This window comes from Coptis chinensis, chromosome 3 (genome assembly GCF_015680905.1).
Source record: "Coptis chinensis isolate HL-2020 chromosome 3, ASM1568090v1, whole genome shotgun sequence".
NCBI classification, from domain to species: domain Eukaryota; kingdom Viridiplantae; phylum Streptophyta; class Magnoliopsida; order Ranunculales; family Ranunculaceae; genus Coptis; species Coptis chinensis.
The window spans coordinates 4,680,446-4,692,132 of NC_141458.1; the positions used below are offsets into that span (position 1 = coordinate 4,680,446).

Sequence of the window (11,687 nt, forward strand, 5' to 3'; positions counted from 1 at the left end):
TCATATAGTATAACAGATTGTATTATATGATAAGAAAAAAATCAAAACACTAAAAAAAAACTCCGATTCCTATAGTAATGGGGTAATGAAAAGGAAATCGGAGTTGGCTCTTGATACCATGTCAAAGATATTTTACTGAATATTTCTGATAATTTTATTGATATAAAACAGTAGATATATATACAAGCATACAGAAAATCTCCTAAATCCACATATCTAGAAAAAGATAATACTCTTATTAAGATTACAAGATACTTGCTAATCCTAACTAAGGTAACAAATTAAGATATAACTTCATTTCATGATGCATATATGGAAACGTGGTTGCTTATGGCAAAAGAAATAGCTACAAATGAAAGAAATCAATAACGCACAACCTTGGATGGAAAGTCAACAAAGTCAGAGGAGGATTTTGAGCTCCATAAATCAAGAGAATTCAATTTTGGTTTCGTAAATAAATTCCAAAATAAAGAATCCTATATTTCAGTATCTTAAATTCTACTTCAAGAAACTGTTTTATTCTCTCGTTTAACTTCAAAGGCTTAGTTTAGTCTACGATAATCAATACATAACTTGCAAGGAAGAGAAGCAGGCATCAATGGATTGCTTGGTTTGGCTCATCCATGGTCTGTTGATACTCATGCTGAGTGCATCCCCACTCCACACCCATGCTATGCCACCACCCCCTCCAGTTAACTGCAACGCAACAGGTTGCGTTCTTCAAAACTCATATGGTGCATGGGGTGACCGGAAGGAATGTCATGCTTCAAGTATTTCCTATCCAACAACAGAGGAAGAGATTCGGTCGGTTGTGGCTCAGGCCAACAGTAAGAAACAAAAGATAAAAGTAATTAGCAAATTCTCCCATACCATTCCAAAACTGGCTTGTCCTGCAAGTGCACCAGAAAATACTATTCTTTTGAGCACGGCAATGTACAACTCAGGCATTGTGATCGATAGTAGGAATATGGCGGTTACAGCGGATGCAGGCGTTGGACTGAGAGATCTGATTGATAAAGTGGAAGCTGCTGGATTGAGTTTAGTGGCTGCTCCATATTGGGAAGGTGTGAGCATAGGTGGACTCATAAGCACAGGCGCACATGGGAGTTCATGGTGGGGAAAAGGAGGGGCTGTTCATGATCATGTTATTGGTCTCAACCTTGTCGTTCCTGCAGGAAAATCTGAAGATTATGCTAAAATAGTCGAGCTTGAAAATCTAAATCCAAATTTTAACGCAGCGATAGTTTCTTTAGGAATGTTGGGTGTCATATCAAAGGTCAGTAATTTTATTATGGTTCTTATTTGCACTTCAAGCAATACAAATGATATACAGGCCACTAGGAACGTAGAAATTGATGAAAGTTAGAATTATTCATGTAATATCTGAAATATAATCTATAGGTAAAACTCTCACTGGTGCCTGGATTCAAGAGAAGCATCATCAACATTTTCAACAATGATACTAGTTTTCAAGACGAATTCATGGATCTCGCTCAGAAACATGAATTTGCAGACATCACTTGGTATCCATCAAGACATGTAGCTGTGTACAGATATGATGATCGAGTTCCTTTAAATAGCTCTGGAGATGGAATAAATGACTTTATTGGTTTCCAAGCAAATTTAGTGTTAGTCTCCAAATCTGTGAGAGCTACAGGTGGGGATATATAATTTATCACAGTGAGTTCTTTGACTAGTAGTGTAGACGTCTAGTAGATGTCACAAGTCTCAACTCTCAAGCATCTTTTGAAATGTCATTTTACAGAGAAAGCTTTGGAGACTGCACGTAATGTGAAAGGGAAGTGTGCAATGGCAGCTTCAGTGGTGGGATTCAAGAAATTAGCTGCCAATGGCTTGAAGAATAACAATCTAATCTTCACTGGCTACCCAGTAGTAGGTCCGCAGGGACGAATGCAAACCTCGGGTTCATGTTTACATTCACCTACGACAAGCACCCTAAGCACGTGCGCCTGGGATCCAAGAATCGAAGGACTATTCTTTTATGAGACTACAGCTATATTTCCCGCTTCAAAATTTAGAGACTTCATTCATGATGTAAAGAAACTAAGAGATCTGAATCCAGATAACTTCTGCGGAGTAGATGTTTACAATGGATTCCTGATACGTTTCATCAAGGGTTCTGCGGCATACTTGGGCCACTCTGAGGACTCTGTTGTACTTGACTTCAACTATTATCGAGCCGATGATCCTACAACGCCAAGACTGAATCAAGATGTTTGGGAAGAGGTGGAGCAAATGGCGTTCTTCAAGTATGGGGCTAAACCACACTGGGCCAAAAATAGGAACCTTGCATTCTTGGGTGTGCAACAAAAGTATCCTAAATTCACTAAGTTCCTTGCGGCAAAGAAGCAGCTAGACCCACAAAACATGTTCTCTAGTAACTGGTCAGATGATATACTCTTCGGGAAGGAGACAATAAAAGGGATGGGTGTGCCTTGGAAGGGCAATGCATATGTTCAGAAGATAGACACTGTAACCCAGCCAAGGGGTACTTCTGCAAACCAGGCCTAGTTTATGATAAAGCTCGGGTCTGCAGATACTCACCTTCATCAATGGTCTGACATGTAAGGAGCAATAACGAACAAAGGGTGGCTACTAGATTAGCTACTGAGGAAGCTCAGTGGCACAACTATTACATGATTCATTACTTCTGCAGCTGTTAAGGATATAATTTTGTAGCTTGAAGCACCCTTTTTTTCCCAAAAAAAAAAAAAAAAGCAATGGGATCTTGATGTTTAAATTACAGAGCAATGAACAATCAGAAACTATACAACATGCTTTATTAACATCCTATAGGAGCATGCCCACTCCAGCTAAGCTAGGCAAATGCTTGTAATAGTACTCCAGAATGGTCAGTTTTTAAAATCGTTAGAGCCTCTTCCTGCTTTTATTTGTACCCATATATGAGATTAGAAATGACAACAAAGAAAGATTCTAAATACAAGTTTCACCTTTTGCATTAAGAATGAAAACCATTTCAATCTCTCAAAATTTGAATGTCAACTTATACAAGACAAAAATAAATATAATATATATTTTTTTTTTTTTTTTAAAAAAAACTAACAACAATTATATGACAGCAAAGAAAAGTACATTACTCTTCCCCAAAAGGCCTATTAGCTTGCTCAAAAAAACAAAAAACACTAGCCTGGTCCTAATGGAGTAGCCCCGCAAAACATTCCCATGGTCAATACCTGGAATGGCAGAAGTGCCTTTTTCTCTAGACTCTTGGTTCGCAACTCTCATACTGCAGTTTTGGCTTCTGAATCCTCTGTTGTCTCCCCAAGGGTAAAACGAACAAACCTCCTAACCTTTATGTTCTCTCCTATTGCAGCAACAGTCTGCTTTACCAAGTCCTTGACAAGTAGACTGTCGTCCTTGATGAAGGGTTGCTCCAAAAGAACTAGCTCTCCAAGCCTCTTTGAGACTCGTCCCTCAACAATCTTTTCTCTAATGTTCTCAGGCTTTGATTTCAAGTCCTCTCTCTGCATCTCTAGTTCTTTCTCCTTGCTCTTTGTGCTCTCTGAGATGTCTTCTATGGAGACAAACTGCACTAGTGGGCATGCTACAACCTGCATTGCGAGATCATCGACTAACTCCTTGAACTTCTCACTTCGACCAACAAAATCTGTCTCGCAGTTGACCTCAATTAGAACTCCAATACGCGAGTCATGGATGTAGGAACCTATCCTACCTTCTGCAGCTAGCCTACTGGATTTCTTATCAGCAGTTGACAGACCCTTCTTTCTGAGATATTCTTGTGCCTTTTCAAGATCTCCTCCAGTTTCTGCAAGAGCTTTCTTGCAGTCCATCATGCCTGCCCCTGTTTCTTCTCGGAGTTGTTTAACCAATGATGCTGAAACTGTCACTTTTGGTGGTCTGTAGTTAAAATTAAAGAAATAGCTTCAAAAAATAATCTTGACAAGATTACACTGTGAAACAACCAAGAAAAGTAGTTGGATTCAGAGAAATGACCTAAAATAGCAAGTATGTAAAGTCAAATGATGTTGAGCCAAATGACTTTACATAGCCTGTTTAAGACAATGGCTAAAGGGACTAAACTGGTTTACCTCTCATCAACTTCCTTGGTTTCAACTGCAGCAGGTTGTGCAACAGGCAATGCTTTTGTTGCAGTTTGGGCAGCCACTTCTGCAGCAAAATCCTGGCTCTTTTTCTCTAAACCTTCTCCAAGATTATACCGTACAAATCTCTTCACTTTTATATTCTCTCCAACTGTTGCAATTGTTTGTTTCACCAAATCTTTCACGACCAACTTATCATTCTTTATGTATGGCTGCTCCAGCAGTGCCAGATCCTCAAGCCTCTTCCTAATCCGACCTTCCACAATCTTAGATCTGATCTGTTCTGGTTTTGACAATAAATCTTCCTTCTGCATTTCAATCTCTCTTTCCTTGTTTACTTTATCCTCAGCAACGTCTTCAGTTACAAGATACTGTACTTGTGGGCAGGCAGCCACTTGCATGGCAAGATCGTCAACTAACTCTTTGAAGATGTCACCCCGAGAGACAAAATCCGTTTCACAGTTCACTTCAATTAGGACCCCAATCCTGCTATCATGAATGTATGATCCAATCCTACCTTCAGCTGTGACCCTACTGGCTTTCTTATCCGCACTTGCTAGACCTTTCTTTCTTAGGAACTCCTGAGCTTTAACAAGGTCACCTCCAGTTTCAGCGAGGGCTTTTTTGCAATCCATCATTCCTGCTCCTGTTTCTTCACGAAGCTGCTTAACAAGAGCTGGGGATATAGTTGCTGCATTATATGCACAACCAAATCAAACTTGAAGGAAGGGACATACCTTTCAGAGATGTTGAATTTTAACAGAATAATAATGTTTTCCATTTTTCACTTCAAACAATATTCTAGGGCTTCACTGAATCAAGCAGCCAACAATTGATTTTTGTTAAAATTGTGCTGAAGCCATTTCATATGGATTTACTTGGACTAAATAAGCTAAGAAATTGAAAAATGTAAAAAGAAATATGTACACAACCTTAGTTTTGATAACTGAGATGATGTCCAATGATAATATTTTTATAAATTTTAAAAAACATACTAAAAACTTAAACAGAATATTGAGAATAAGCACATTAGAGTTGCAGAAGCGAAAGAAATAATAAATTAAATAAGAAGGCTATGAACCTTTCACAGTGGTATCTTGGGAAGACAGATTCCCACCTTGCCCACTTGAGGTAGTGACACTGCCATTCTTCTCAGGAATAGGTTCTGCTTTCGTATCTCCATCTGGTGAGGGAGATGGTATTGCATTCTCTACGGTGGAAGGTGAAGCGTCCTTTACTTCATCCTTCACTACGGAATCCTCAGCTCGACTTTCTAGAGCTTCTGCACTATCAACATTTTCAGTGGGAGTAATATGGTCAGCGCCAACTTCGGCTTTTGAGATAGATTCAACGGCATTATCCTTCACCACATCTGTTACAGTATTTTCCTCTGTTAACGAAGTGGACACGCTATCCTCGGGAGTCAAACTTTCAGAGCTCTCCTCTTTCTGTATGCTCTCATTCGCTGCATCCACGCTCTTCAATGAACTAGAGACCGTGTCTTCAGGGTTCTCATCAGCACTTACAGGTTCTGCAGGGGCCAGGTCCGATGGAGTGTGAGATGCTTCCACATCTATTTCAACCTCCTCTGGAGATGCTTTACCATCATTAACTGCATCATTCAATGAAGTGCCTGATGCTTCTACTTCCTTGTCAGTCTCCACGGGAGATGTTATATCATCTTTAACCACATCATCCACAGTAGATGAAAAACTTAGTTGTCCCTCATCGCTCGTTTCCTGCAGTTTGGAAGTTTCAGACAGGCTTTCAGTTGTACTGATTTTTCCTTCTATCTTTTCTGGATTTTCTGTAACAACTGAAGCTTGAGCTGATTTCTGCATGCTCTCTGTCTGATCCAAAAATGCAGCAATATCCTTATTCTCACGGAAAGCACGTGCAAAGGGGTTGGTGGCTACATGCACCACCCCCTGGATAACTTTTGAATTTGACTCTTCTATGTCTTCTTCTTTCTTCATTGTTAAGGTAACCTGTCCCCTAGTAATACGCAAAACCCTGACACTAACTTCTTGACCAATCTCCATTGAGGATCTGTCTGTCAAACTTGCAAAACCTTCATTATATTCCTCTGATACCGGGAGGAACCCTTCTTCTCCTTCAGGGAGAGATATAAAAGCCCCTGCCCTGTTTGTGTTCTTAACAGTGCCCTCGACGTCTTGTCCCTTAACAAACTTCGAGCTTTTTGGGGCTTTCTTCCTGGTCTAGACTTATCACTGTTAGCGCCAGAAGAGTCTTTACGTTGTTGCAACTTACTGATATCATCATCAGCACGCATAGTCAGAGAAATCCGTTTTGTCTCCAGATTTGCTTCCACTAACCTCACTTTCACCTCTTGCCCAATGGAGACAACATCTTTGACATCCTTAACAAAGCTATCACTCAACTGGGAAACATGAACTAGGCCATCAGTGAAAGCTCCAAAGTCAACAAAAGCACCGAATGGCTGAATAGATTTTACTTTCCCAGTAAATGTTGCACCAGGCAGCAGTTCCTCATTTTTCAGTGTTGGCAAATCGCTTCTTCTCGCAGGGCGTGGACGTTTAGATTGAGAACCAGGAGTAGTTGATGCCTCTTCAGTCGAGGTGGATTCTTCAATTGTTTCAACAGCATTTGTTGGAACTTCTGATGTCCCATCAGCATCTTCACCTGCAGTGGTTGAACTTGGTTCCTCTACTGCTACGTCAGTCCCTGTAGCTGCTAAGATATGGACTCTTAATCTACAACTGCTTCTGTAATCAGGCAATACTCTTATAGACGTTGATAGCGGTTTGGGGAACCATTGAGAGGACAATTTTTGTCTTCTAGACTTTTGCAACAAACTGGACCTTCTTAAATGATAATTATTTCTTGAGCCCAAGGTAGCTCCATGGACAAGAGTGATATTGTTTGTTGAACAAGGAAGTACAGGCATCATTCTGACAACAACTAAACTTAAAGGGAGATCTAATCTGAAGTGGCAAACAAAATTTTCATTCTTGGCCTGCATAGAAGATAAACTGGTGAGCCTCAATAACTTGAATAAATCTTACATGCAACACACTAGCAAGAAGGCAAAAAGCAACAGATTAATTTGTTAATGACAAGATGAAAGTCCACTAAACTACAAATAAAGTCGTAATACTAACACATCATCATATCATATAGGGGTTGGGGTGTAGCTCGAATCAACAAATATGGCTTTGCTTAATCTGATATCCATATGACAAACACATAGACTTTTGCTTTGCTTGATATAACGACATAAAATTTTGATTAATGAGTTTGGGTAGAATTAATTGTTAATTGAGTAATAACCTGTAAGTTTTCTAATTCCCATTTTTCACAGATTTGACAAAAGAGAAATTTTCAAATGGTGGTTTCAGAAACTACATTCAATGTCCACTCTACAACGTTTGCATCTACATTGCAACCAAACTTCAGGTTATTTCAGTTCCACCAGCGCATTTTGCTAGATTACCCCTGAAAATTTAAGTGAATTGGTCTTCGGGGCTCGGGCTTCGACTTTACATCAGATAAGGCACAAAATGGAGCGCAGAAACACTAATCCAATCAATTCAATGAAACAAGTATTTCTAAACTGCCCAACAACCCAACACAGCATAACAACATCTCATGCTTGTTAAAAATGAACAACTAAACCCCTTAAACCCCAAACAACAACCATATAGTATTACATTTCCAAGTATATAATATAAGACAAGACAATTTAAAAAACACATAGCAGTGAATGAGAATATAAACACTTTGAATTTCCATAGAGAAAGGTTGTTACCTTCTTTTCTTTTTGTTATCTTATCGGTTTCTTAGACACTGTGAGTTTGTATCTCAATCTTGAGTAGATATAACAAATGAAAGGCGGGCATTCTGTTCCTTATCTGTTTTAGAAATTTAATGGGTCAGGTCCCACTTTTGTATCTGTGTAATCAAGGCCCCAGAATTTAAAAGTCCTGTTTATTTCTCAATTCTCTTTCAGTTACTACATTCATTCTGTGCAATTGTGCATCAAAAGGCTTGAGATAAAAAGAACACTTCTCAAATGTCAATTCCCATGGATATCTATAAAAGTGAGTAGTGCTATACGGGCCAATTTTTTTTAGACCTACTATTGCCGACTTACTATTTGGATAATGTTGGTTTGCATTGCAATACATACAGACACATATTTATGTGTAAATTAATGATTATGACTTTTGACACATTAGAGAATCTATAGGTGGTAGTATAACATGTCAAAATCTTCAAATTTGAAAAAATATTTTGGAATTTTCCGAAATTTCAACTCTAGGTGGCTTCAAATTCGGTCGCATCACCTGTTCGTTCGCATTCTTGTTCGCAAATTTGACAATTTGGATGTGGATGCAGCGCGTCATTGCAAATGTCGCTATTTTTTTTTTTAACTTTGACCAAGATCATCTTGAGATCATGACAAAGACACTACTCCTAATGTCGTGTGAGTTGTTTTGAAATTGTTCATGCGACACTCCAACTGTCGCGTGAGTTGTTTTTTGCTAATGGAATTTGTGACCACCTAAAGTTAGTCGAAATTTGCGACCAAATTCTCCAAAAATTTTATTCAAATTTGAAAAGTATACTACCATCACCTAGAGATGCTTTTAGTAGGTTCAAATAGTAAGTCAAATAAGTGGGTCGGTATAGCATTACTGGTGTGTACTGGGCCATCTCCATAACCCATTCACCAATAGGGCTAAGACAGCATGTTGTATGACCAACTGACTGGGCCGGGCCGGGATGGGCTAGCTTGACCTCAAATCACGAATCCAAATCCAGAAATGATATTCAACAGCGCCAACGCAGAACTTATTTATCACTCCAAATTGAGTTCCTGATTATAGAATTTAGTTAATCTAAACAACTTGAGAAACAGACTGTTTAGTTATGATTTCTCTGAAATGCACTGGTATTTTAACAAAATTATCGCATGACTCGGTTCAAAATATTTTAGTCTAGGCAGTTTTTCATATTTCATCTTAAAATAGCATTATGACTTGACCAAAATTTTTCTAAAAAAGTTGCAACAAGCTAACAACTGACAACCTTTTAGTATTTTGGCATTTTCTTCCAGAATAGAGGTCCTAAATATAACTCTATGAATAGCATATATATGGAGAACCATTCAAGCTCCCAAAAGAAGGGAGAAAACAATAAGGAGAAGAGGAGAAATACATAAGAGGAGGAGGGAGAAGGCAAGGGTGAAAGGAGTGCAGGGTTCATTGATTCCCTTTCCCTTTGGTTTCTCTTCGCAATGGCTAATTCGTTTAGAGCCCTGTGTCTTCTTTTCCTATTCATTGGGCTTACAAATGCCCATGTAAATATCTTCAACCCATTTAATCCCTTCACTTGGAGATTTAGAACAGGAGCAAGAACAAATGCTGGTCCAATCGGCAATTTCAATCCATTCGGACAACACGAAAATAAACCAATTACAGAACCCAATCCATCAGAACAAACTGCTCCAATACAAATCAATGATCCATTAAAAGAACAGGATTTACCAGCTGATAGTAAGGTAGCACCAAATGATTTTGAGACAGTCTATAAGGGTGCATGGGAACTCGTAAGCGCCAATGCTGGCATTTCGGCCATGCACCTTATCGTTCTTCCTAATAACAAAGCGGTTATGTTCGATTCCACTGTTCTCGGCCCATCCCAACTTCAATTGCCCAAAGGAAACTGCCGCCAGCTGAAGGACACCGTAGATTGTTGGGCTCATTCTGCAGAGTACGATATAACGACTACTGCTGTTAGACCCCTAAAGGTCTGCTTTATATGATCCTTTTGGCCTCCTCTGATAAACTGATGGTGCATTATTCTGTGTGCACATTATAATGCATGTCTGTGCAAGCTCACGTTCTTATAACATGTTTTATCTGGGATTGATCTCTTGCTTTCCAGGGCGCTAACAAGCTTTGTTACAGGTTGAAACCGACACATGGTGCTCGTCCGGTGGGCTCAATGTTGACGGTACACTTATCCAAGCCGGTGGGTGGGGTGATGGAGGACATGCTGTGAGATACCTAGAAACCTGCGATACGTGTGACTGGAAGGAATATCCAAAAACACTTTCAGATATTAGATGGTAATGTTTAACAGTGATGAATTTTCTGTTCTGTTTTATTTTAAATATGGTCCATTCGGTGCACTGTGGTTCTCTCGTCGGTATGTATAATATGTTTTTGGTTTTGTTTTGTCTATACAGGTATTCTACACAGCAAATTCTACCTGATGGTAGTTTCATTGTGGTGGGGGGTCGCAACATGCCTAACTATGAATTTATTCCAGCTGCTGGACAAAATAACCACAAGGCTTATGCGCTACCGCTTCTAGTAGAGACCACTGACAATATTCCAGGGTCAGAGAACAATCTCTACCCTCACGTACACCTTTCCACAGATGGAAACCTCTTCATCTTTGCTAACTATCGTTCTATCCTATTCAACCCCAAGACCGGAAAGACTATCCGCAAGTTCCCAGACTTGCCTGGTGGTGCTAGAAACTACCCTGGCACAGGAGCTTCAGCTGTACTGCCAATAAAACTCGACACTCGCAAGAAGGGTAAACACATTCCCGTTGAAGTTGTAATTTGTGGAGGTGCACCTAAAGAGGCATACAAGACGGCTGAAGCTAAGCTACCATTATTGCCTGCATTGCAAACTTGTGGAAGGATTAAGATAACAGATACTAATGCTAAATGGAAAATTGAAACAATGCCGGCACCAAGAGTGATGGCAGACATGCTCATTTTACCAACAGGAGATCTTCTCATGATCAATGGCGCTAAGACAGGATGTTCTGGCTGGGAATTCGCCGAAAACCCATATTTCAGCCCTGTACTCTACAGACCCACAAAACCAAAAGACCAAAGATTCAAAGAGCTAGAACCATCCACCATTCCCCGTATGTACCATTCAACTGCTGGTGTTTTGCCCGAGGGAAAGATCTTAGTTGCCGGAAGCAGCACCAACAATGGCTACAAATATAGTGGCGTTAAGTATCCAACTGAATTGAGAGTCGAAAAATTCTCTCCACCCTACCTCGACCCATTGTTAGCCGCCTATACTCCACGGATTGAAAACAATTTTAAAGGCAAAACATTGAAATATGGTAACGCGTTCCAGTTAAATGTTGCTGTGAACGGTGTTGGCGAAGTCAAGAACACAGACCTCAAGGTCCATATTTATTCACCACCATTCACCACTCACGGTTACTCCATGAACCAAAGGCTACTTGTTTTGGCAAAGGGCGCCGTCTCCAAAGCTCGGAATGGATCTTTCCGTGTCCAAGTTACTACACCAGAAAATGGTGCCATTGCTCCCCCTGGTTACTACATGCTCTTTGCCGTTTACCGTGGATTGCCAAGCAAAGCAGTATGGGTTAAACTTACAAAATAACTGAAGCTCATCATAACTTTTCTATTACTTCATTGTATCCTCCGACCTATGTGCAGTTGTGCACACACTACTTCTTCTCTTAATATAGACATGTCCTAAATATATATATATATATCAGTTTTGTTTCTTCTCATTTTCATTTTTGTGTTGACTTTTA

At 39.7% G+C, this 11,687-nt stretch overlaps 3 protein-coding genes across 4 annotated transcripts; 2 read left to right on the plus strand and 1 right to left on the minus strand.

Annotated features, from left to right (window-relative positions):
- Positions 1-453: 453 nt before the first annotated feature.
- GULLO3 (D-arabinono-1,4-lactone oxidase family protein) lies at positions 454-2,761 on the plus strand. Its single transcript, XM_086600134.1, is given in 4 exon segments — positions 454-1,276; positions 1,402-1,657; positions 1,766-2,434; positions 2,437-2,761. Coding segments are annotated over 4 exon segments (1,749 nt in total). The 5' UTR covers positions 454-598; the 3' UTR covers positions 2,583-2,761.
- Positions 2,762-2,951: 190 nt separating this feature from the next.
- On the minus strand, positions 2,952-8,125 carry LOC147507429 (polyprotein of EF-Ts, chloroplastic-like). Of its 2 annotated transcripts, none has more exons than XM_086600133.1 (4): positions 7,894-8,125; positions 5,221-7,101; positions 4,092-4,794; positions 2,952-3,900 (listed from the first exon to the last, which is right to left on the minus strand). In XM_086600133.1, the coding sequence occupies exons 2-4, from the start codon at positions 6,143-6,145 to the stop codon at positions 3,264-3,266; spliced, it is 2,265 nt and encodes a 754-aa protein (XP_086456259.1). In that variant the 5' UTR covers positions 6,146-7,101; positions 7,894-8,125; the 3' UTR covers positions 2,952-3,263. The 2 variants fall into 2 exon arrangements, with proteins under 2 accessions (XP_086456259.1, XP_086456258.1); XM_086600132.1 differs by having other exon boundaries at positions 5,185-7,101; positions 7,894-8,033.
- Positions 8,126-9,269: 1,144 nt separating this feature from the next.
- Positions 9,270-11,663, plus strand: LOC147507430 (aldehyde oxidase GLOX1-like). The gene is made up of 3 exons (XM_086600136.1): positions 9,270-9,897; positions 10,058-10,218; positions 10,339-11,663. Exons 1-3 carry the CDS (start codon positions 9,385-9,387, stop codon positions 11,528-11,530), a joined length of 1,866 nt encoding a protein of 621 aa, XP_086456262.1. The 5' UTR covers positions 9,270-9,384; the 3' UTR covers positions 11,531-11,663.
- Positions 11,664-11,687: the final 24 nt, after the last annotated feature.

What these genes read in the sequence shown, in the direction of transcription:
- LOC147507429 (XM_086600132.1), bottom strand. Translation starts at nt 6,145, where the DNA reads ATGGAGATTGGTCAAGAAGTTAGTGTCAGGGTTTTGCGTATTACTAGG. An exon ending in CCAAGATACCACTGTGAAAG is followed by an intron (nt 4,795 to 5,184) that starts GTTCATAGCCTT and finishes CATATAATGCAG; the next exon opens with CAACTATATCCCCAGCTCTT. An exon ending in ACCAAGGAAGTTGATGAGAG is followed by an intron (nt 3,901 to 4,091) that starts GTAAACCAGTTT and finishes TTTTAACTACAG; the next exon opens with ACCACCAAAAGTGACAGTTT.
- LOC147507430 (XM_086600136.1), top strand. Translation starts at nt 9,385, where the DNA reads ATGGCTAATTCGTTTAGAGCCCTGTGTCTTCTTTTCCTATTCATTGGG. An exon ending in CTGCTGTTAGACCCCTAAAG is followed by an intron (nt 9,898 to 10,057) that starts GTCTGCTTTATA and finishes GCTTTGTTACAG; the next exon opens with GTTGAAACCGACACATGGTG. An exon ending in ACACTTTCAGATATTAGATG is followed by an intron (nt 10,219 to 10,338) that starts GTAATGTTTAAC and finishes TTGTCTATACAG; the next exon opens with GTATTCTACACAGCAAATTC.